Source organism: Penicillium waksmanii (genome assembly GCF_028829765.1).
Source record: "Penicillium waksmanii strain IBT 27052 chromosome Unknown utg000001l:1.0-4852451.0:1.0-4856178.0, whole genome shotgun sequence".
NCBI classification, from domain to species: domain Eukaryota; kingdom Fungi; phylum Ascomycota; class Eurotiomycetes; order Eurotiales; family Aspergillaceae; genus Penicillium; species Penicillium waksmanii.
In genome coordinates this window covers 2,358,426-2,382,838 of record NW_026643248.1, presented here as the reverse complement: position 1 = coordinate 2,382,838, position 24,413 = coordinate 2,358,426, and the positions used below count along the sequence as shown (strand labels likewise).

The following is a 24,413-nucleotide window of genomic DNA, read 5'->3' as shown; positions in this document are numbered from 1 at the left end:
ATGATCCTATTCACTGGACCCCGGCAAAACCCGGAATCCAAAGCAATGAGTAGTGCATGATATTGGCATCACGGCTGGCAAAATAACCCAACCGAAGAGGAAACAAGGAAATTAGAAAAAGACATGAGCACGCAAAGAGAAAACGACGGACCACAGGGGCACCCGTTAGGAAGCCGATGATACAGGGTCATTGCAGAGAGGTCATGATAACATGCGCCAGATAGGAAGAAAAGGAAAGTATCCGAGTCACTTTTTGGTTCGCTCCCTAGAGATAAAAAGAAGAGAATATACGAATCCGCTCATGCACACATTTAGCTTTGCTGCTGCTTCCAGCGCGGCACCCACTTGCCACCACCTCCGCTGCTGGGCTTCTCCTCAGCCGGGGCAGAGGGCGCCGGCGCGCGGGGAGCGGGCTCACGAGTGGGCTCACGAGGAGCGGGCTCACGGCGAGCCCAGCGGTCGCCAGAAGCTCCGCTGTCACGGGGAGGCGGGGCGGAGCCAGAGCCACCACCAGCATTGCGCAGGTGAGGAGGCAGATATCCACCACGACGAGGAGCCTCTTCCCGGGCGGGATCGGCAGCGGGGGCTGGAGCATCCTCAGAGGTGTCCCGATTGGCAAGACGGTCTCTCCAGCCACCGCCAGCACCGCCACCAGGGCGGGCCAGATTGAGTCGGGGAGCACCGGTGCTGCGTTCGGGCTCGGGGGCACCGGTCCTGCGGGCGGCACGGCGTTCCTCGGCTTCTTGTTCGCGCTGGGCCTGGCGGGTGGCCATCTCGTCCATTTTGCTGTGGGAAGATAAAGTCAGTATACAGATACAATAAGGGAATGAACAGGGTAGTGGAAGACTAACGATCTCTCCTCGTCGCGCTTGGCCTTCTCCTCGATCAAAACACGACGGCGCTCCTCCTCTCGGGCAGTACGCTCCTCTTCCTCACGCTGGGCACGCTCCTCCTCCTCCGCACGACGCTGCTCCTCCTCCTCGCGCTCCTGCTTCTCACGACGGCGGCGGTCCTGGACCTCCTTGACGCGCTGCTTCTTCTTGGCCTCGAACTCGCGCTCAGCGACCTTGCGGCGCTTCTCGAACTCCTCGTGACGCTTCTCAGATAGATCCTTGCGGAAGCTGCTGAATTGGGGAACGAGACGTCCCAGACGGTGCTTGAGAGCAACGGCCTCGGCGTGCTTCTGCTTGGACTCCTTGAGAGTCTCCTGGGTCTGCTGTTCGTGGAGGGCCAGATCGTGCTTCTTTTGGTTTTCGTAGTCGGCGGGGATGTGCTTGAGCTCCTCACGACGGAAGGCACGCTCCAGGTGATCAATACGCTTGGCAGTGGTACGAACGCGGTCGTTGAGCTCGTTCTTCTCCTTCTCGAGCTGAGCCAGCTTGATGGCACGCAGGCGGTTGGCATCGAGATCGTCCATATCGAACTCGCTAATATCGATACCCTTGACACCAGTCTTGAGCTCCTCAAGCTGCTTCTTGAGCTCCTCTTGGCGGATACGCTCCTGTTCGTCCTTGATGCGCTTGGCCTCGCGGTCCTTCTGCTCGTTGGCCAAGCGCTGCTTCTCAGCCTCCTGCAATTGCTGGGTGCGGATACGCTTGCGGTTCTCCTCCTCGCGCTGCTTCTTCTGCAGGGCGTCGGTGGCAGCCTCCTTCTTCTTGTCGATGACAACACGACGAGCAAGAGTCTCTTCATGTTCCTGGGCGGCACCAGCCAGGGCGCGGGCCTGGGCAATCTGCTTGGCCTCGGCACGAGCCTCGTTGTAAGAGGGATCAACGTACATGCAGGTGACGTGAAGGGTCTTAGCCAGGCGGGAGAGCTGGAAGCGAGCGATCTCGGCCGGGGTGTGCTGGAGACGCTGGACGGAGCCAAACTCGCTCTCGGCAGAGCCAGCGGAGCTGCCGGCGTGCATAGCCTTAGACGAAGAGAAGACGTCCGAATCGAAGGTGAGGACACCGGAAATGTGGTCCACACGGATAGCGAGGTCACCCTTCTTGCAACCGTTCATGATGAACTTCTCAATCATGGCGGGAGTAATCTGGAAAGGATCGGGGAACTGGGCAAGCTCGTAAACGAACTTAAGCTCAACGGACTCGTAGACCTGGGAGAGCTGCTGGAACAGGCGAGTAAGAATGACCTGCTGCAGAGGAATGACGTACTTCTCCATCTCGGGGTCGGCGCCAATCTGCTTAAGGATAGGGGTGATCTTCTTGCAGATGGACAGAGGGTGGAAGTCGACCTCAAGGATGTTGTACAGATCCCGGATCTCGGGGCGGACACGCTTCAGGAGACCCTTGTTCAGGGCATCACGGAAGAGCACGGAGCGGGAGGGGGGCTGAGCCATACCCAGCAGGTTGGTGAGGCGGGTGTTCTTGTTCTTGCGAGCCTCATCAACGTCAACAAGAGCGCCACGCGAGCGAGTAGTGCTGATGACGGGGATGGAAAGAGCGGAAAGGAGGACGAAAGAAGCGGCCTTTGTCATATCGGCCTCGTTGACGGAGGGGTTCTCCTTCTTGGTGCTCTGGCCAGTAGCCAGGGCCACAGTGGAAAGACGGAGGAGGTTGTAGTAGCGATTCCAGGCCGCAGCGTGGAAAAGGTAGTTCTCGCTGACGAGGAAGATACGGGCGAGCTTCTCGTAGTAGTTGGCCATCATGACGTTCTTGGCAGGGCGCTTGCTCAGGTTCAGCAGGGTGTGGATGTCCTCAATACTGCGGAAGGCCTCCTGCCACAGCTCCAGCTCGACGGCGACATTCAACTGCTGGAAACGGGTATCCAAGTGGCGCTGCAGGGTATCGGCATCGCTGAGGTTGATAGCGTGCATCTGGGCGGAGTACTTGGCGGCATTCTGGACGTGGTTACGGAGCAGCTCGCAGAGACGGCGGAACTCGGTCTTGCGGGTGTACTTGAGGCAGAATTGGAAGGCCTGCAGAGCGGTCGACTGGTACATAATCTCGAGACGAGCATTGTTCTTCAGGATCTCGAGGACGGTACGGTAGGTCTCCCACAGGAACTTGAGCCAAGGGGTGACGACGGCGCGGTCGGTACGGTCACGAGACTGCTCGCCTGAGACGGTAGCGAGGAGAATAGTCTCGGGGGTCTCGATGGCCTCCAGATCATCGACGTTGGAGGAAGGGGCGGCGGATTCGAGGGAGGACTGAATCTCATCGGCCTTGGTCTGGGCCTCGGTGACCTTCTGCTCGGCGAGTTCGATAAACTTCTTCAGGACGACCTCGATGGTGCCGACGTTGGTGTTCTGGGCGATGTTCTTGTATTGATACAGGCCATCCTTGGCAGCCTTGCCTTTGCGCAGGTCGACACACAGCTCAACGAAGAGGAGCATAACCGGCTCGAGGGAAGCAATCGGGCTGCTGCGGGTCCGCTTCGAGGTGACATGTTCGTGGAGGACGGTCAGGGCGGCGGGGGCCTGACCGACGGCGATGAGTTCCTGGGCCCTCTATTATGAGACATGAGGTTAGTATTGAGGATCGATGATCGAAAAGACGAGTCGAGATGCGACGGAGACAGTCGGGACGAACCTTGAGGACATTCTCAGGCTTGATATGCGGTGGAGGCGGCATGATGGATAATCCACCCCTTCGGGAGCTGGATGATTTTTTTTTCGGGGGTAAAAAGGCGATTTCGCAAGGATAAAGTGCAGGCGTTTCGTGCACTGGCAGTGGTCGTAGACCGAAGTTGATATGGCTGCCACGCGAAGTCCCTAGGCCTGGAGGGGAAGATGAGCCTGTTGTGCGTGAGCCAGCGAAAATTGCCCGAGTTCCCACTTCGGGCTAAGCGATGGGGCAGTCACGTGCGTTTCTGCCAGGTTATTCAGGCGGAATATCAACACGGGGTGATACAGGGTGTATGCGAGTTACATAGGTTACCGTAATTTCCAGCAGACTGGTCACTGCATCTACAGTTCTACAGTTGATACATCAGTAAATAGTACCTGAGGAGAGTGTGTACTCTATACTCTGACTCCTCTCTTTGTATTCCTTTCTACTCTGTTCTTTTCTTTTAATTCTATTGTGAATATATAAGCAACAAACTCTCCTCTCCTTATATATAGTTAATATTTTCACACGTGAAACTCGTCAACCCCAGTATCTGGTACAGAGAAGCCACTATTGTCGCACTATTGAGGCTACTCGTTCCCCTCCTGAGTCCCCCCCCGTATGTGTATGTAATCCACTGCACCCACGGACCCCCCCCGTACCACCAACCACCATCCTCTCGGAAAATCCCTCCAACGTCTGCGTCCTCCCTCCTCATTCCTTTGACCCTCATTCTCTCCTTTTCTTTGTTCGGTCCCATCCAACTGCGCGTCGATTGTTGGCTCGATTGACGACGACCTGGCTCTAACCCTCCTCCAATCTAATAACAATATTTCCCCTCTTGACCACGACCCCCTTTCTCGACCGCGCGACCTATAACCCCGACCCAACGACCCCCTCTCCGTCACGATGCCTGCTTACGAACTCCGATCGGGTGGTGATGTCAAGAACAAGAAGCAGAGTGTGGCTGACCTCAAATACCGTCGCTTGACTGAGCTCAATGCCCGTCTGAAGGAGGATCTCGACCGTCCGCGTGTCAAGGTTTCCGAAGCGGCTCTCTCGTGCGTCTATCCGCATCTTCCCCTACCCCCGTCGTCACCACATCACCATCCCCTTTGATGATTATCATGATGACTCCCCAGGCCCCCCAAACCAAATATGTCGCTAACTGGCCTTTCCTGGTCTAGGCTCATCAACTACTGCAATAACACTCGCGACTTCATGGTTCCATCCGTATGGGGACAGGTATGCGACCGTTCGAAAATGGGGCGCACGCGCGCAATCGCACTGAGCTAACTCGAAATATTCAGGTCGACAAGCGAGAGGACCCCTACGCTCCCCAGCAGCAGGGAGGTTGCTGCACCGTCATGTAATGGCCCTATGACGGGAGAAGCTCGATCGCCACGACACGACATTTCCTTCTTCATTTATCTTTCCGCCTCGTTCTCTTCCAACCTTAATTCCGGATCCTGATTGATCGTCTTTCTCCGTCCCCCAATCGACCCGAACAAGAACCACGATCGCTCAACCTGCCGGGCGCGGACAGCGAGACGTGGAACCGCACGAACTTCTTCAATGCCTCAGAATCATGCGGGTTTCTAATATCCCCTTGGTCTCGGATGGCTCGGGGGCGCCAGGCTTTTTTAAAGCACTTGACGATGCGCCTGTCCCCCGTGCCCTGTCTCTTTTACAACACTTTTTTTCTCTTTCTTCTCTTTCTCACCCTTCTTCCTCTTCTTCTCTTATTCCACTTCTCTAAGCACCATTCCCCCTTTTGTCGTCACTGTGTTTTGAAGCCATTTCCTTTGTTCTCCTGGGTTCTCCAAAAGCCTCCCATGCACACTGCTAGGGAGATCGGGTTGCCATTCGTGTATCATAGATTCGATTTGCATCCATGACCAAATAAGAATTATCGATTCTCATAACCTCCTCCATTTGTCCATTTAGATATATTCTCCCATGTAATCCTCGTAAACAACTCGCACTCGCAGCCTCTCCGGTTCTCCCTTGCGGAACTGCCGTTCAGTCCCACTTGCGGGAACCTGCAGCGAGTTGGACGAACCGACCGAATCAGACCGCTGACATCACATCATCCCATCCCACCACCGACATCAAATTCCCTCCCCAAAACCCCCCTATCCAACCTGACCGTGTCCCATAATTCCAAATCACTCTGCAGCCACGAGGTGCCATCTTACCCTTTCGAACAGCGCATTCTCGGGTCCCTGCAAAAAAAACTCCTCGAGAACCACGCGGAATCGCAGTATACCTTCCCCCCTCCTATCCCCCGTCTCGACATTGAGTCGTCATGACCGAATCAACTCCACCAATTGAAGCCAGTCTCACGCCCGGCTCGGCGCCACAATCCGAAACACCGGGTCCTGGTTCTGAGGCCAACTCGACGGCTCTGGAGCGGGTGCAGCTGCCACGCATTTCAATCAAGTTCTGCACGCAGTGCAAGTGGATGTTACGGGCTGCATATGTAGGTCCATTCCGTATTTTGTCATCTACTCATTTCCTTTGAAAGTCAATTTTTGGCCAAATCATCTCGAACCTTGGGGTCGAGAAATTCTATCGATAGTATATGTGTGTTACTACTAGTAGTATTACTAGTAGTACTCACCATACTATATACCTACCTTGGAACTATATTTTCTATCATCAACAAATCACTAATCTCAACTTCTTGAATATTTGTAGTTTGCGCAAGAACTCCTTTCAACTTTCGGCACAGATCTCGGTGAAGTCGCTCTCGTTCCTATGACAGGCGGAGTCTTCACAGTAACCATCTGGAGTGCCGGGCAACAAACAGCCTTGGGAGAGGCATCAACCGAAGAGAGCATTCTCTGGGACCGCAAGCGAGATGGAGGATTCCCTGGTATGTCTGATATAATCCATCCAATTGCTTTTTTTCTTCTCTACGGAACCTTGCAATAGAGATCAATTCGTGCACCTGAAAAGAAGCTCACAAATATCTCAGAGGTGAAAGCTCTCAAATCTCTCGTTCGCAATGTCATCGCCCCAAATCGTGATCTGGGACACACAGACAGAGCCCTGAAGAAGCAAGCAGAAGAGAAGAAACAGCAAGAACCCAAACAGGACGACGAACCCCTGACGGAAAAGAAGGAATGCGAGGACTGCATTTGATTTGCCCAACTTAAAGTCCATCCATCCACCCTTTTGCGCTTCATACTGTACATACTAGTAGTAGTAGGTTATCCTCGCACACGCCTTTTCTTTAGACGCAAACTTGAGAAATTTATGAACATTTATGCTTTTCTAAAATTTGAACCATTGAAGCCACGTTCTTGGCCCGGGTTTATTTTGCCTGCGCGCTGCACTATAAGCTGCAGTTGAGGTGGCTTGAGAACCCTATTTTCTTTGAAGCTTTTTTTTTCTTTGATGACAATTTGCCTGGTTCCTAATGGTTCCTCGTACCCGCGTAACTACCCCGGGTATAGTAGTATGTATATAGACAGTTTGCTTCGTTTGTAACGAAATGAATGTTTTCACCATCCTCCTCATGCTACCTACTACATGTTGATTTGATCTTGTTCGTATCAAAGTTCTTCACAGTTTTCATTTCCCCGAGATAAAGTTCAATTAGCATGAACCTCCGAGTCTTACTTGCTTTCGCCGTGGCTACTCTAGCTGCGGCCAGTTGCCTTTTCTCCCAACTATCCACTGACAGAGTGGAGACCTGCTGGTCCCGATGACGGTACGTGTATTGAGAATGTTTGTCCAGATCAATTCTAATTTCAACTACATAGAACGAGCTCCCTGCCCCATGCTGAATGCCCTGGCGAGCCATGGCTACCTTCCACACGACGGCAAAGACATCGGTGAAGAGACTATTGTCCACGCGTTCGGGACAGCCCTGAACTTCGAAAAGATCTTTTCTCAGACTCTTTTCAAGAACGCCTTGACTACGAACCCGAATGCTACGACCTTCTCATTGGCAAATCTCAATCGCCATAACATCTTCGAACAAAATGGTAGCTTGAAGTAGGCTGGGCCCAAAATATACCAACCTTCAAGTTGTAATAACCACTGGCATGGACCTTGATCGTTTTTGAACTGGGGCTGACAATACTCTTTCACCTACCATTAGTCGCGGAGATTTCTACTTCGGAGACGATCCCAACTTCAATCAAACCACCTTCGACGAAACACGCTCTTACTGGCCAACTGCCCATATCGACCCCCAATCCGCAGCCAGAGCCCGCCAGGCCCGCGTCAACACGTCTAATCGAACAAACCCCGAATTCAAACCAGACGATACGGGCAAAGGCAACAGTTTCGAAGGATCGGCTGCGTATATCATGCTTGGAAACAAGACAACTGGTGTTGCTAGGAAATCCTGGGTCGAGTATCTTTTCGGTATGTGCAGTTTTATGCTCAGGTTTAGATATCTTCTCTCCTCTCCTCTTCTCTCGCTTGTTGCTTGATACGAGACTGACATTTGAACTCATGTAGAAAATGAGAGGCTTCCGTATGAGCTTGGATGTGATAGAGCTCAAGAGGCTATATCTTTGTCGGACTTTGGAATGATGGTTCAAAGGGTTGTGAATGCTACGGAGTCTGCGAAGGAACAGTGAATGCTGCCAGAGTGAGATGTATCCGTTCTCCTGCTTGAGAGGTATTATGGGTTGCCAAAGAGTGCTTTTATGAAATCGTCAGGGTGTTTAGACTCATCTTTTTGATTATTTAGCATACAGCCAGCCACGCCTTACTGAATTTTTACACGCAGTTGTCACCTACGATAGCATTTTTTGGAGATTTACGGGATATTTTATCATATCCGGTACTACCGGGCTGTTCCAAGTTCCTCGAGGCCATCTTCATTGCTTGGTTGATTAGAGTAATGTGTACCCAAATGCCTTGGCCTGGCAGAAACGTACTAGTAGCCACAGGGCCATGGATTTTAGATGTTGAGATATCGTACGCCTCCCAACCTTGGAACTATTGGCAAGTGTTTTGTAGTAACTGAAGTTGACAAGAAACATAATATGTATATTGGGAAGGAAAAGCGCGTCGACATCGCCGAATCACTTCACTTCCATGAAGATAAGACCAGAAGGCAAAGGTAGAAAACAATCAGAATCAACGCCACCAGCCCCTCCAATCCAAAATCTAAAATAGCCAACCCAAATGCAGCCTGCAAGGCGAGGTAGAAAAGGAGAGAAAAAAACACACGGGAAAAGAAAAACAATGTCGTCGGACAGAACCATGATCATCACAAAAGCTGGCAGAAAGCATCCTATGCAATAAGGGGAAGCACGAGCACGAGTACGAGCAAACCCCATTTAGGAAGAAAGAGATTGTATAGTATAAACAACCCGTGAACCTGGCCAATCTGTCACGGCAGAAAAGGCATCGGGAGGGGGGGTTTTTTCTTCGTGGTTCGGATAAGACCCGGATTTTATGGTCATTCCAACCGGATTCATCGACATCGTTCAGGTCAAAGGAGAAATCAGAAAGGAAGGGAAAAGCCTAGCTGGTATAATATAAAGCCAAAAGGCAGAGTAGTCCATCCAACTCTGCGGCAAAAAAACCCAATGCAACTCCATCGAAAATTTTCAACGCTCATTACAAAGTGCACCATTCATGAGGCCATGATCGCATAATACACAGCCGGCAAAATCGCAAAAGCGATATAATACCGACTAGAACGAAGGAAAAGAAGGGAAAATCAACTCTCGCCGTGAACCTCCTGTTGGTTGTGATTGCGGCGTTTCCAAAATGCAAGGCGCAGTCGGCTCCGCTTCTTCGGAATGCGTCGTAAACTTCCGTTGCGAGAATCATCGCCTTGCAGGTTTTCGTTCTTAACACTCTCTCCAGTAGTCGTCGACTGGGTGGGGCTTCGAGTACCGTTGGCAGCGGGTTTATACTCTTTGGCATTGCCATTGCCATTGCCATCCTCCGACTTTGAGTGGCTGACGTCCAAAATAGAGCCCGGACCCCGACTATAATTACTCTCTTGATCACCACCAACTGAGGCATATGATGTGCTTGGCCGGGTGCTAGCGTCATCCGGAGCACCGATCTCGCTTTGCGGCGCGCTGTCATCCGTGATGCGCTTTTCATCACCGCTATCAACGGCTAAGAAGCTGGAAGCGTTGGTCGCAGGTGAAATCGGTGTCATATTGTTGCTGTATGTACTGACACTTTGCGTCCGGGTGCAGCTGTTGCGGTTGGAGGTTGAGGGAGCCGAAGTTCGGACGGATGAACTGTGGTGTGCATGGTGTCGCTGAGACCCCTGCGAAGGTGCATGGCGAGAGCTGCTCGGCCTTTCGGATGCATCCTCAGATTCTAGAACGGGTTCTTCAGTAGTCGCCGGGAAGGTACCCCCGTTAGTAGCCGAGGTTGCATAAAGCACGGCGGCCAACACGGCAGGGTCCCCGGGGGGCCGGTTGGAATCGGTGAGTGGAGTTTGGAATTGAGTTGCGACGGAACCCCGAGCCGATTCAGGGGCTCCGGGGATGGAGAAGTACGAGAGGTCCGGCACAGCGCTGGAAGATTTCCGGGATGATTGCACTTCGGGCAGCAGTGGGGTTCCTGTAATCTCGATCTGAGGACCGGGGGTATCCGGTGACACAACTGGCTCGATGTTATTTTCATTGTAAGCCCCGTTTTCGGAATCGGTACTGATGTTGGAATTTGGCGACAATGGGTCATTCAACGAGCCCTCCCTATCACCATCGGGCGCCTTCTCGGTATCATCAGAATCAACCGGCGGAGCAGGACTCTGTGAGCGTGGCGATATCGTAATTTCTGACCGGTGTTCAATCGGCAGACCTTGCTTCTGGAGTTCATCATTGGCATGCTGCTTCCACTGTGCTTGATTGCGATGAATGTGCTCGGCCGTGAATTGTAGCTGAGGCAAGAGATCGGAGATACCCTCAAAGAGAGGAAGAGCGAAGATAGACATAAACCCAATCTGGCTAGTGGCCAATTTATAGATATTTCCAAGCTCTGGAGGACCACCGAAGAGCGCGGTTTCCATGCCAACCTCCTTTTCCATCTCGCCTTGGTTGGCGAACTCTTCCTGTAGGATCTGAGTCCATTTCTCTGCAATCATCCAGGGTCTAGCCACATTGCTGATATCGGCACATTTGATCAGCAGACCGCAAATAAGGGTCTTATATAATTCGATATCCTGTGGTTTCCACCCATCGACCGACTTGTGATTCTCGTGGAATTTTTCTTGCAATTGTCCCATCCGCTCCATGAACTTCTGGTGAACACCCATGTCAGTGGCCAGGATGGAACTGATGAGTAATTTTCGCAGCTGCTTGTCTTTGAATGCAACAGGCCAGTGACGGCGGAGAATCTGCGAGAAAGCGGCACAGTGAAAAGCTTCCAAGACAGAGTTGTCATTGTACAATTGTGCCAGGGGAGCATTGAGCTTGACAAGGAAGAAGTTGTTGACACCAGGATGACCAACGTCGTGGCCAATCGCGGAAATCAGTAGAGTCATCGCATCAAAAGGCGAAAGAAGAGAGGCGACAGGGGATTTGGAGACCGGAGCTTGACCAATAGGCCCGAAAGGAGGCAGGGCACCGATATGAAGGAGGAAGCAAAATACAGATTGCAACACATCAATCGCGTGACGAAAGTTGTGATACAAGACGAAGGAATTATAAGCGGCGCGACAGGCAAGTAGGAAGGTTTGCAGTTCACCCGGTGTTAGTTGCCAGTGCTCCAGCCCTGGCATAGTGAAAGCATGCTGGAGCATTTGGCAAGCACCAAATACCAGCTCGTCTTCTGAAAACTCATGAGCCGAAAATTCCCAGCTTCCCACCTGCTCCCTTATAAAAGAATGGCGATCCGGGTTGATATTCAATTCGTGTTCTTGAAATTCGTCAACAATCTCCTCCTCTGGGTTGCAGATGCCTTTCATGAGTTTCGACACCATTGCTTCTCTCAGGTATGCATAGGGCTGCTCGTCATTCGTGCCCACCCACGAAAGTTTGCGCAACTTTTTGCGAGCGAGAAATCGAGACATTTCTTTCTGCGCAGATCGATGAGCACGGTATGCGTGGACCAAAAGCCCCTGTAGTCGGTCGCGATTCAGCGGAGTTATCAAGACATCGAAAGCGCCGGCATCGAGGCACCGTGCGATCTGCTTGTGTTCCAGGGTGAGGTTATTTGGTGGTTCGTTCGTGGGGTCGGTCGCGCTGGAGCCGGTTTCGCGAAGAATGGCGATTGGAACGACCAGGTTCGGACCATCCTGAACTTGGATATCGGACGATACACCTGTCAGAAGTGACAGACCGGGTGCTTCGTCTGATTGTGAGGAAAAGGTAAATGTGCGTTGAATAGCTCCGGGAGATGGCGGTACACTGTCGCCCCAAGAGGCTCGGCTGGCTTTTCGGCGAGCCAGACTCGTTTCGTCGTTGCTAAAATCGATGCCAAAGAAGGCGAATATTGGAGCGCACTCGCTCCCCGAACGGTCGCTCAGCTCGGAGAGTTTACTTGCAAAGGAGGCTCGGCTACTGCATAGATAGACTAAACGATCCCAAGTTAGCGTTGCCAAGGTAAACTTCTCTACCGGTCGGTCACAACTTACTCTTTTTACACACTTCTAGCAGCTGGCCCAAGTCGGCCTGAAGAGCCTCGGGTTCCTCGGGTCGCGTGAGCGAGCCCACTGAGGAAACCGTTGCCGCATCTATAGAGGTTCTGCGTACCCATCTTTCCGACTGAACCCGTTCGTCTATGTAGACGCCCGAGCAATCCACGCACTCCACCATCATGTAATGCAGTAGGCAATCTAGCGATCTCCGGTCGCGTCACCAAGATCACTTAAGTCGCAATTTGAGAATTTATCGGAGGAGAGGAAGAGAGAAGGGGGGGGGGGGGGGAGATTGACGAATAAGGGTGTAGGTGTCTTTGGTAGGGGAGGTCACGGAATCGGCAGGATCGGACAGTACGTTCGAGGGGGGAGGGGGAGAGTTGAGTTGAGAGGAAAGTTGTGGTATGTCCAGGTGTTCAGGAGAGGAGGGAAGAAACGAGCGGCGACTTCGGGAAGGTGAAGATGAAGGCGAAGCTGGAGCGAGCCGGAGCGAGCCCGAGGAATCGGCGTCCAAAAAAGCGAGGCAGTCGACGTGAAGGAATGAAGTCGGCCACCCACCCCTACGGGTTCAATAAACAATGGAGTTGTTTTCCCCTGCAGGTCGATCCCGGGAAGTGTCGCGTTGCAGACTGGGGGGGGGGGGGAGAAGATCCGAGACAAACGCAGAGAGAAGGCGAGCGCAGGAGGATATTGGGGAAGATAGCGCCACAGATGACGGCACGTGAGGGGACGGAAGGACCAAGGACTTTTTTAATGGAGGATGCGGCGGTGTTTCAGGGTTCAAGTCGTCAGCGCGACATGGTCGAGGTGTCTAGAGGAGAAGAAAAGGAAGAAAAGAAAAGGAAAGGAAAAGAAATCCGATCAGATGGGTGGGGAAGGGGGACGATCCGATGATGTGGGAGGAGAAGGGAAAAGAGAAAAGAGAAAGTGACAAAAAGGGAATAGATGAGACAGAGAGGAAGAAGAAGAGGAGAGGGGGAGGGGGGGAGAAGAGAAAGTGGAGGGGGGGCCACACGGGGAAGGGGGCTTCCAATGCTTCCAGAAGGCCTTTTTGGGGCGGGACGGGATGATCCTCGCTGCACGAATTTAGAGTGCAGGCAGTGGGAGTACTTGGTAGGCCGTAGGAGGCAGTACTTTGGACACTGGTATTGTGGCAGGCAGTAAGTACCTGCCAGTTAGGTAGTACTTGGTACTTTGGACTGACTTTCCACTTTCGCCCCCCGCTTTTCCTCTTTCCTGCTACATACTTAACCTTCCTACGCCTCTACAATCAAACCAGGGGACTTTCTTTCTACCGTCCTCTACCTCTACCCTATCTTCATTCTACGTTTTACCCATCTTCATAACCTCCCATCAGTGGACCCCCCCACCATGACGCCTCCTCGCACAATTTTTTTTTTCTAGAAGGGCCCACATCTTAGGTAAGCGTGCAAGTATTGGCTGCAGCAATCCCGTCGAGGCTCCGGGGCGCATTTGCGAGGGCCCATCGAGGAAAAAAAGTGGGCAGGATGGATGGCGTGGTTGGACATGGTTCAACTGCCTTCAACTTGGTTCAATCCCGCCCTTCACACTGGTTGGAAATTCATTCCCGCCCTACAGTACATACCGGCAGTATTGTACATGTACAAGTCGTTTCCGCCCATCCTATCGATGATCTCATCGACTACCCTTACGGTATGTATCTCTTCCTTTAGAGTTATCGCCACTCGTTCCTGGCTGCCATCATCATCCCTCACACGCCCTTGGTTCATTTCGACGATCCCTCGCCTTGCGGAGGTGGGTGACCGCCCAATCACCGTCCCCACAACCGTGCGAGTTTCAGCTTAACCTACTTCTCCGACGCTACTACTACCCTACCTACCTTACCCTACTCGTACGCGATCTTCAGGACAAGGGCAAAGGGCTTATTTGCGCTGCTAGTTCATATCATTCGGTGCCAGAGGGAGGGGTTCCTCGTTAAACTTCTGGCCCCTTGCTGACGCTGACGAGCGCTTACTCAATCACACAGATGATCTTCCCCTTGGTCGTGTTGGTCTCCAGCAATTGGTGCGCCGCCATGATCTGATCAAATGGGAAAACCTTTTCCACAAACACGCGGAATGTACCATCACAGAATTTGGGCAGCGCGTGGTCAACCAGTGTGTCGCGCAGCCGGGCCTGATAGTCCTCATCCCGGCTGCGCAGGGTACTGCCCTCGACCCGGACCCGCTTGAACAAAAGCGGCGCAATATTCACGCCATCTGGCAATTTCCCTCCACCCATCAGTCCTGGTAAAACCACGCGCCCATCCTTGGCCGCCACGTCCAGGTCTCCCTGGAAATACGGCGCGCCGATAAAATCGACGGTGAGGTTGACCCCGGCCGCGCCAGCTTCCTTCTGGAGCTCGGCCGCCCAGTCCTGCGTCTTATAGTTAAAGGCCTTGGTGACGCCAAGCTCTTTCTCTAGGAAGTCGATCTTCTCCTGCGAGCCGACCGTTGCATAGATGGCCTTGGCACCGGCCGCTTTGGCGAGCTGGATGCCCGAGATGGAGACGGAAGAAGCACCCGCGTGCCACAGCACCGACTGACCTTCTTGGAAGTCACCGATGAGGAAAAGCGCTTGCGACGCGGTGATCCAGGTCTGAACTAGACATTAGCCATATTCCGATGCATCGGATATCAGTTGTAGATTTCCAGTCCACTCACCTCCGGCACACCTGCAGCTTCCTCCCACGACAGCTGCTTCGGTTTGTGAACCAACATCTTGGTCGAGACGGCAATGTACTCCGCGTACGCACCTATTCGATCAGAAATCAGCCTCCCATTATGCCTGACTCCAGTAAACCCCCCCCCCCCTTCAAAATATCATCGGGATACATATACATACCACCATAAGCCAGGCCAAAAACCTCGTCCCCAACCTTGAAATCCTCATGCGCTTTTCCGCCAAATTCCTCAATAATGCCAGAGAACTCAACCCCCATAGTCTCGGGTGCCTGCGGCGGAAGCGGGTACTGTCCCTCACGCTGCAGCAGATCCATCCGGTTCAATCCAAAAGCCTTGATCTTAACGATAGCCTGGCCATTAACCGGTACCGGCTTGGCGATTGAGTCCATGAACAAGGACGTGGCGGGGCCTTTGCCGCCCTTGATAGCTGTACTTGATATCAGCTAGGCCCGAGTAAGAAACAAATTATTTCTGAAGACAAGTCTCTTTCAACGTATATTTCAACGGTCTGTAGAACATTGTAGACCGCTGGATCTCCATCCGAATCTCACATCCTGTCTCCGGATTGGAGCTGATGTATGTAAGGTAGGTATGGAGGGGTCTGCGGGGTCGTGCAGGAAAGCAAAGGAATCCAACTTGAACTTACAGATCGCGCGCATGGTACTCATTGTGTGGAAGACTGTCTTTGTTCGGAATAGACGGTAAGATAAGTTTTTTTCAGTAACTTTGCGTCACCGGTATAGTTTCAAGTTCTTTTATACCTTGCATTCGTGGGCGATTCTTGGGGAATCGTGCAGAAATGCAGAAGTCACGGTGGATACCTATCGTAGCTGACCGGAATTTGTCAGCACTTCCCATCCCACCAACGCTGCAGTCTCCAGTGGGTGTGAGTGTGGGTTATCCAAATTTCCTGCTCACACAAGGTCTCGGATAATCGGCACAGAATAGTATGAGAGAGAAACAGAGGTAGTGTGTCCTGGCCTTCGGACCGAAAACTAGATGGAATCCAAATGCTTGAATTGGGTTCTGAATTACGGATTTAAGTGGGGGGGGGGGGAATGGAATGGAAGGAGCTTAGTACGCCTGGGCATATTCATATGTACTACTAGTAGCAAATGCAAATCAAAATCAATTCTTCTAACCGGGGGATATGGTAATCATCAAAATTCGCCGACCCTACTCCATGCAGTTCAATCCCATAGGTTTTTCTCACTACCCAGATCAGATAATCAGATACCCCGTTGCTTTTCCAGCCATAATTGAGACGCCGAACAGATGTGGACAAAGGAGATAATCAAGTGAAGAGGAAGATAGATAAACGCACATCCGGAAAGATATGGGATCACCTCGGATCAAATATCTCCTTTCTTCACTGACGCTTTTGTCAAGACACCGCGCATATGCAAAAAAGGAAATAAAGAAAAGAGAAAGAACGAAAAAAAAATGCGAACAAACGGAAGAAATAAAGACATGGTTATCATACAGTGTGTGAAGAGCACCCTCAATTCGAGGACTGCTTAGAAATGGGACGGAAGATTAGGATATAAGGTTTTTCAACGACGGGCTCGCACTTGCTCCAGATCCAGCGCTTGTGCCATTCACACCCGAGGGGCGGTTCACACTCGCCATGACAGAAGGTGGTGTGTCCTCTGGACGAGTGGGCGGGGTAGGCCCACGATGATTGATATGAGCTGGGACAACGGGCGGGGAGTGAGAGGATGCGCCCATTCGATCGACCGAGTACATGCGCGGCGGTGGTCCACCATTCAATGCGCTCAGAGAGGTCTGGGGTGACCGGTTCACTGTCACCGAGTGAATGGGAGGAGACGCAGAGGTGTAGGGGCGAGGAGGCTGCGAAAGATGCGGGGATCGGGCGGACATGTGACCATACGGACTAGTATGCGACCCATACGACTGGGAAGGCGGTGGCGGAGGTGGCCCTGTGTTGCCATAGTGTGCAGGGGGGAGGGACAGGAGGATGACCTGGTTGATAAGCCCCCAAATGGCGGGGAGGTGGCGGAGGACCTGCATGATAGGTAGGTGGCGACATGCCGTTACGCAGAGCACCTTCGCCCGCGGGTCGCTGTTCGAAGCTACCAGCAAATGGCATTGGTGAGCTATGCGAATGGGGAGGAGGAATGGGGCGTCCAAGGAAACTGGCGCCCGGAGGGGGGCCAGGAGCAGGAGCAGGATGAGTATGCGGGACGAACGTAGGGCCACGCATGGTTGGTAGCATCGGGCGTTGGCCTGCATAGGGTGATGGCCTTGGATCGGGCGCCGATGAGGGCGCCGACGCGGGCACTGGGACGGAAGGCACATTCGGAGCTGGAACGGGGGCTGGAGCTGGAGCTGGAGCTGGAGCTACAACTGGAGCTGGCGCCTCGATGGGATGGGGGTTCTTCAGGTGGCATTTGTGGCATTCGTAGAGCTGCTCTCCCGCATCACCATTGGGTTGCGCAAACGGACTCTGTGATAGGTGCAGGGAGCCTCGACCGACTCCATTCGCCAAAGGTGCCCGAGAATCGTTGCGTCGCCCGCAAGGCCACCATCGGGGGCTGAAATCGGCAGAGCATCGAACACACTTTTGATTCAGCGTTGTCGTATGGAAAGGAATTGGACGAGGCGCGGGATGCTCCTCCGTGTCAATGTCCATCTCGTCTGTTGCGTCCTCGCTCGGGGTTGGTTGAGGTTTGGGGGGGCTCTTTGGGAGCTACCAAGCCACTGCTTGTTGTTGTTGAGACACGACGATTTCCTATGCCGGCAGCATGGTGTGGTGGTGCAATGACTGATTGCTGCACATAGGCTGCCTTTCGAGAAGTGCCGGTCAAGGTGAGATCGGCTTGCTTATATGTTTGGGCAAAGAGTTGCAGAGCATTCAATCCATCCTGGCCAGTCAGCTCGCCAATGTCGTGAACAACTGAGGGAACACCATGGTTAGGGCAGTAGATTACGGGTGTAGCTGCTCCGACTTCGTCGCCCAGACGTATGGTTTGCACGCTGTCGCGTCGCGAGTTTTTCACGGGCGTAACATCAAGACCAAAACGGTATTGTGCCTGGAAAGCACAACCGATGTGGAAGTGCGCGTTGCATCCCGTGGAGTTGCAAGGAACACAGGCACCCTTTGATTTCTTGCAAATCTTGCAAACCTCTCGCCAACGGTCCTTGGGAATTGACCCAAACCCTTCCGCTGGCTCAAGTTCCTTGGCATCGCCGAATTTAATCTCGGGGGTCCATAGGGAGCACATGACATGAGCCCAATTGTTGCCTGCGGTACGCTTCAATGGTTCTCGAGGACCAACAGGCTTGCCGACGGCCTCTTGTCGCTGGCGGTAGAGCTTGATCGCCTCACTAACCATTTCCTTCTCAAGGCGCTCCTTCTCCTTGTCTCGATCCGACTTCTTTCGGCTGTTATTCTTTGTAGTCTCCATCAAATCATGCTCGGTGTAAGTCACAGGGCAGAGAACACATTCATAGGTCGTAGAAATGGAAGGGCTGCGGTCGTTCGAGCACATATCGCAGAGCCATTTGTTACCAGGCCGGGAGTTCTGTACTCCATAGCAATTGCGGTGGACTGTCAAGCGACAATCCCGACAAGAGATATGGTCATCACCGGTTGGTTCAACTGAATTGCAAACGGCACATGAAAGGGTCTTTGCTTTGGGTGGGTCTGGGACGAGAGGAGGTGTATCAACGCCCTTCTCAGGTCCCATCTTCTTTTTTGGCATTGGCTCGACAGACGTCGAGGTCGAGGTTGCAGTACTCGGGTTATCGGTACGTGCTTTCTTCTTCGATGCGTCTATCTTGCTCTCAAGCTGTAGTTGAGGATTGCTTTCCAGTGATATTCCCATAGAGGCGGCAGTGGTCGCTGTAGTGCTGTTGACGACCATTGGGGTCTCGGCGCCCATGAGCAATTGCGCAAACAGTTCCTCGTCGATACGGCGGCGCCAGGATTTGTTGCCACTGGCTGCAATTCGTTTGCCAAGTTCATCCACATCTTCGTAGTGCAGAGCATATTTGCGCCATAGCAAAGCACAGCGAATACACAAAGCGACAGTAAGCATTGCGCCTTTGTCCTTCTTTGCTGAAGGATCGGCAGGGACGACAGTTCCGGGCGGGACAAGAGGGGCCCGCCGCCATTGCCGGGAATTATTTGTTGAACAGAACTTGCATTGGAACCCACGCTTCAGCACGTTTGCTTTTCCGCTATCGAAGGCAGAATCGTCATGATCGTCGGCCACATCGTCGAGCAATTTAGACGCCGCGACGCTCTGACGCCGAACCTCCTTCTTTCCGCGCCTGCCTTCGTAGCTGCCCCATATTTGCTTTCCACGGGGTGTCTTTTTCCACATGTAATAGAACCGCACAATGGCCCAGTGGGGAACTGTTTTTACATGACGATAGATGCTAAGCCATTCTGAACCGTACTTCGCGACTCCCTGCTCGAAGAGCTTCAGTTCCTCCGGGCGGAAATGTGGTTCTTTGAGATCCTTGTACTGGTTGACCTTCTTTAGCTTGGTCAGGGCTGCTTGCACATTAAAGCTTTCGGAGTATAGTATTTGCAGGGCCTTGTCCAGAAAGTTTGTGCTGTACTTTTCAACCTTGATGTGTGGTGCCAATTCCTTCGCTTGGCGCATATAGTCGTCGATGAATGCTTCCCGGTCGGCATCACTCAGATGCGATCCTGGCGCATCCTCCTCGCCGCGAGCCGGGATCTGGTCTGAAGTTGGCATCTTGAACATGGGTTCGGCTGTGCGGGCTTGCTTTCCATTGTTGATTGTGACTGGCTCGTCCATTCCGCGCGCAATGTAGCCCGTTGGCTCATCCTGGATCCATTTCGGTCGATTCGCCTTTTCCTGCTTGGCAGCTTCCAGCGCAGCCTTGGCATCCTTGGAAAGAGGGCCCGCGGCCTTTACACCTGTAGCTTTCGTTTTCCTTCTCGGCTCAAATGGTTTCACATATTCCACCGGGCGACCGGGCCATGCATTGACGATAGCCTGGTGCTTGGGTCCGAGTCGAGAGCTTGCACGTGGGTAGATTCGATCATCGTAGTCGAGGGCGTCCTCTACGCGACAATGCATACCCAGGTAGCGATAAGGCCACATCCTCGCCTGGGCCATTTGTTCCGCTGTTTCAGGCTGCGGTTCCTCCTCGGCTGCAGCGGGCGTACTGACAGAGGTTCCGTTGACAGCTCCATTCGTGTGACGCTCTTCCTCTTCCTCTTCCATGACTTCATCTTCGCCATCGCCGCGGTTCTCGCTCACGTGAGGAGTGTTGCGCGCTTCCAGCTTGCGCTCCTGAGCCCGACTGCAGGGGGCACAAGCCCAAGCAAATCCTCGAGCTGGTTTCTTTGTCAGAGCCGGGCGAACGCAAGACATGTGATAGGTTGAACGGCAAACGGCACAATCAACAGATTCAGAGCCGGAGGCGAATAGATGACATCGCTTGCAGGTCTTTACAGCACCAGTCAATTCTTTGCCTTTGCCCACTTCGACCAGGATAAACCTCCAACGATCGTGGAGGACTCTTTTCACATTTCCAGGAACATTAATCACATCTTTGGTTGGAATGACATCATACAGACGATGGATGTATCGATCGAACATTTTATCGTACCAGAAATTATTCCGATCCTTCTTGTAGTCGTTGATATTCTGAATTTCCGAAACATGGCGAATAGAACATTTCCCCCGTAGTGAAGAGAGCGGACACGTATCCGAGTGCATAGATGCAAAAACAAGTCGGGAGTCGGTACTATGGCGCTGGATATCGCGAGGACGATAATACCAATTAACTCGTAATGACTCAATCACTCCGGAATCTTTGGTTTTTGACGGCAGAAATTCCATAATTCGGGCCAGGTAATATGGCTCGCCTGGAGGTTCACAAATTAGATAGACATGATCTACATTTTGTTAGTCCTGCTTCAGCCTTGGATGGAGAAACGTCCCATTTGGAATGGGCGGAGAAATGGGGAGGAATGGAACATCAAAAAGTGAAACATACCATTTATTCCCAAAGTGGTGCCATCATCAGCAGTGATATGGCCATCCTTGAGGATTGGTTCTGAGGCCTCGAAGCTAAGCATGTTGGAAAAATAGCCGCCGTCGGAATCTCCCGGTGCGGCAGTGAAGATCTTCTTTGCAGCGTTGGTGCTGGCTGGGGTGCTGACGGTAGCCTTGCGTTTCCGGAGGGAGCCCGCCCCATTGGCATCGTCTGGGCGAGCCGAAAATGATGAGGTGCCAGGAATGGATTCCTTCGGCAGTACATTGGACGCGGTGCCATTGGTCAGACTCTTTCGTGGTAGCGTGGGTGAAGACTTCTCGCTGTCAGACTTAGAGCCGTTAACGATGTTGGTGAGGGCCACGCCGCTATTCCGCTTGGCACCCTTTGCGGGAGCAGCATCAAATTCCGCGTCCATATCACGGTCCTCAGCATAATTGGGCCGAGGAGCGTTGCGACCTCTAGATCGCGTGCCATAAGGGGCCGCGGCGGACGAGCCGGCCGGATCGGCCACAGCCTCCGGGGAGCTGATGGTGGTCATTGAGAGCAACTGATCTTCATCCACGGTAGGTCATATAGTAGGGGACAGAGAAAGGGAAGAAGTAGATAAGTAGGAGAGTGGTTGAACAGATGTGGGGATGAAGCCCCGCGAGAACCCCTTGGGAGTGGATAGAAAGAAAGAACAAAAGAGCTGGTGGATGTCAGTCACGAAGTCAAGAACAAACACGCCTGGACGTGGCGCGATGCATGTGTGGATGCGGGTATGTGGGAACACTAAAAAGGGCCCGAGGGGGGGCGAAAATCTGAAAAAAGCGGGTAGATGGAAAAGGTAGAAAATGACGGGGACGGGGGGAAGATGATGGGATGGGGAGGGGGGGAAAGCGAAGAAGGGATCTCCCCAGGGGAAAAAGTGTGGGAGAACAAGAAACACGACAATCGTGGAAAGTGGGAATTTCAGGAAAATTAGGAAGAAGGAAAAGAGTGGACCAGATTCCCGTGTCAGATCTTATTGACTGCAGGGGTGAAGGGCGCCGCAGGACGGGGCCGATATCAAGGTGTGGTCCAGAGTGTTCCAACGGGTTTGGATGGGTGTGAAAGAAAGGGAGAGAGGGAGATGATGAAGATCATCAATGGTACCGATAGGCAAACATGGAAATCTCCAGATCGGGGAATGGAAGTGGAATGGGCATGCATGGACAGGGACATGGATATAGGAACATAAGAACATGGCAATGGGAACATGGGAACATGGGAACATGGGGATACGGAGATGGTGGAGATGGATGCACATAAAGGAGGGGGGAGGTGAACTAACCGGTGGTTGATAGATATTCGTGGGGAATGCGACAGGAAAGAAGAAAAGAGGAAGTGGATTGGAATGGAATAGAGTGGAGGGTAGAGTAGATGAAAGGAAGAGAGTTCAAGAAGAGAAGAGACGCGCAGATGAGGACAGAAGAGTGCGGAACAACAACAGGCGCGCAGCCACCCGAAAATGAAAATGATGATAGTTTAGGATTAGAGGGGGGGATGCCGATGACAAGACCTCTTTTTGGGGGGTGCTCTCTCTAGCTTTCCCGCTCTCTTTTTTTCTCTTCTTGAACACAGGTATAAAAGAATACCCCGGGAAGATGGAGAGGAAGAAGACAAGGAAAGGAAAAAAGCGTCGAGGATCCCGAGCCTGCCCCTAGTCCCGATATGTTAATATGACGGATCCTCGTTGTCGAACCAAGGGAAAAAGCAGAAAACTCGTCTGGATCGGATTGCCCCAAGTATTGGGCCGTGACCACTGACAACTGACCACTCTCAAACTTCCTCCCCTTGCTCGATCTACGTGGGATTCTCTGATCGCACGAGTCAACGCGGGGAGCCTAGTACGAGAGTGCTCGATGGGAGTAGGAAACAGTTTACGGAATAGAGCACTACGGGCTGCTTTACGAAAATAAAAATAAAAAAAGAGTTTCAAAAATATGGGCTGAGAGAGTGCAGTGCATCCATAGCATAATTAATTTGAACGGTTCTCTCGCCAAGCAATGGCTTCCTCCGTAATGAATAATGACGATGAAGAATGTTGTCACGTAAGAGCCACTAGGAGAGATACGCGTTGGCCCCGGAAAAGAGACGAGGAACTCGGTCCAAATGATGCGCGGTTCTTCACTCCCCTCCGATCTGGCTAAAGTTTGGCTGTGTGTGAGGTTTGGTTTGACCTCCCTCCTTCATGATGAAGGGGACAGGAAATATTGATATAGAATCAAGCCTCTGTTCGCGAGACCACAAAGAGAAAGGTAATCCGAGAACGGCCCAGCCGCAGGAATGGGGCCTTCCAGTGGCTGCTAGTATTTTCCCTCACACCCGAGAACCGTTCATGACGACTGATATCGCAGGTTGTGGTAAAGGTATGGCAAGGGCACTAGCACTGAGAGACCCCACACCCTCCATCCACACGATCCCTGCTTGGGTAAAAAAAATACGTACGGTCCGGTACCTTGGGTGTGTATCCATGTATGTATATACATTACCTCTTGATCTGGGCCCTGTACCACTTCACTACAAGCGAGCTTGACATCCAATGTAAATGAATTTGCCCATGTGATGACGACCAAGTATCATCTGGCTCTACCTTTAGGTACAAGGGTGAAGTGGCTCTTCATCTAATGTCGATCCTAGTCGGATCAATATCTATGTATTACACAGATCAAAGTGGCCACCTTATCCTCCAGGGGTGGTTGGTAGGTGGGAGTCCAATTTGGAGGTCAAGACTCTTAAAGTGTGGACACTAGTCGATGCTATTGCCCGATCGCAGGCACAGAAGACTAGTGAACGGCCATCGAAACAGGACGAACCCGAAACAAGAAAAGGGAAAATTAAAAGGGAAAAAGAAAAGACAAGGCGAAGCAAGGGCATGGACCGTGCCGGTCACCATCGAAACCATGCGCCTGAACCACCAGAGGCAACAGGAAACACAAAGGCGGCCAGCAAAGCAGATGGTTCGATCCGATACTTGCCATGTACATACGATGGTGAGTATCATCGACTCGGAAAATTGGACTCATGTGCTCCGTACACACGGTACAGTCTATACGGCGGGGGCATCTCCTGGGTAATTTAAACTTCTACCGCCCATTCGGTCCAATGACGATCCAAGCTGCCGAGAAGAATCCGCTGTTGGCCGAGGATGATTTGCTCCCGGCGGCTGTTGCGTGTCGCCACCTTGCATTCAAACGTGCCGGTCAATGGGGTTACCGGACTGGGCAATATGCTCCATGGGAGGTCTTGTATTCTTTGTACACTACCTCTGTAGGTTGCCTTGTGGTCGAGTCAGCCCTGGAGGTACTCGTAGAGAGGGAAAGGGACGGAGGAAGATGGGCCCCTATCCAGCATATATGGAGTATCCCGTTACGATCGAGCCATCCTGTGATGGTGCGATCGGGCCCCTCAGGGACTCTTTGCATTCACCACTTCCCGGGCATCTCGCTTCTCCTTTCAGACTGCGCACACACGCGGGTATCATCCGGTTGGCCCACGTTTTGCTGAGAAATACCTACATAAGCACCAGATCGGTACATTTATACACTATAGTAGTAG

The 24,413-nt window shown here is 52.4% G+C and overlaps 7 protein-coding genes across 7 annotated transcripts; 3 read left to right on the top strand and 4 right to left on the bottom strand.

Moving 5' to 3' along the window:
* Positions 1-311: 311 nt before the first annotated feature.
* tif32 (putative eukaryotic translation initiation factor 3 subunit EifCa) lies at positions 312-3,575 on the bottom strand (the record flags this gene model as incomplete). The annotated part of the gene is made up of 3 exons (XM_057260077.1): positions 312-786; positions 852-3,451; positions 3,534-3,575. The coding sequence occupies 3 exons, from the start codon at positions 3,573-3,575 to the stop codon at positions 312-314; spliced, it is 3,117 nt and encodes a 1,038-aa protein (XP_057127909.1).
* An 885-nt stretch (positions 3,576-4,460) lies between these two features.
* Positions 4,461-4,924, top strand: N7481_000857 (guanine nucleotide-binding protein subunit gamma; the record flags this gene model as incomplete). The annotated part of the gene is made up of 3 exons (XM_057260076.1): positions 4,461-4,612; positions 4,739-4,796; positions 4,862-4,924. 3 exons carry the CDS (start codon positions 4,461-4,463, stop codon positions 4,922-4,924), a joined length of 273 nt encoding a protein of 90 aa, XP_057127908.1.
* A 935-nt stretch (positions 4,925-5,859) lies between these two features.
* Positions 5,860-6,698, top strand: N7481_000856 (Rdx family protein; the record flags this gene model as incomplete). Its single annotated transcript, XM_057260075.1, has 3 exons — positions 5,860-6,033; positions 6,252-6,429; positions 6,532-6,698. 3 exons carry the CDS (start codon positions 5,860-5,862, stop codon positions 6,696-6,698), a joined length of 519 nt encoding a protein of 172 aa, XP_057127907.1.
* A 516-nt stretch (positions 6,699-7,214) lies between these two features.
* On the top strand, positions 7,215-8,149 carry N7481_000855 (peroxidase family protein; the record flags this gene model as incomplete). Its single annotated transcript, XM_057260074.1, has 4 exons — positions 7,215-7,269; positions 7,322-7,556; positions 7,663-7,931; positions 8,028-8,149. Coding segments are annotated over 4 exons (681 nt in total), but the record flags the coding sequence as incomplete, so codon positions are not given.
* Positions 8,150-9,243: 1,094 nt separating this feature from the next.
* pdeB (3',5'-cyclic-nucleotide phosphodiesterase PDE2) lies at positions 9,244-12,304 on the bottom strand (the record flags this gene model as incomplete). Its single annotated transcript, XM_057260073.1, has 2 exons — positions 9,244-12,062; positions 12,124-12,304. 2 exons carry the CDS (start codon positions 12,302-12,304, stop codon positions 9,244-9,246), a joined length of 3,000 nt encoding a protein of 999 aa, XP_057127905.1.
* Positions 12,305-14,118: 1,814 nt separating this feature from the next.
* On the bottom strand, positions 14,119-15,499 carry N7481_000853 (NAD(P)H-quinone oxidoreductase; the record flags this gene model as incomplete). Its single annotated transcript, XM_057260072.1, has 4 exons — positions 14,119-14,745; positions 14,811-14,902; positions 14,992-15,258; positions 15,478-15,499. The coding sequence occupies 4 exons, from the start codon at positions 15,497-15,499 to the stop codon at positions 14,119-14,121; spliced, it is 1,008 nt and encodes a 335-aa protein (XP_057127904.1).
* An 868-nt stretch (positions 15,500-16,367) lies between these two features.
* Positions 16,368-21,372, bottom strand: N7481_000852 (DNA-binding E3 ubiquitin-protein ligase SNT2; the record flags this gene model as incomplete). The annotated part of the gene is made up of 4 exons (XM_057260071.1): positions 16,368-16,771; positions 16,857-17,499; positions 17,546-20,703; positions 20,835-21,372. The coding sequence occupies 4 exons, from the start codon at positions 21,370-21,372 to the stop codon at positions 16,368-16,370; spliced, it is 4,743 nt and encodes a 1,580-aa protein (XP_057127903.1).
* Between the last annotated feature and the right edge of the window lie 3,041 nt (positions 21,373-24,413).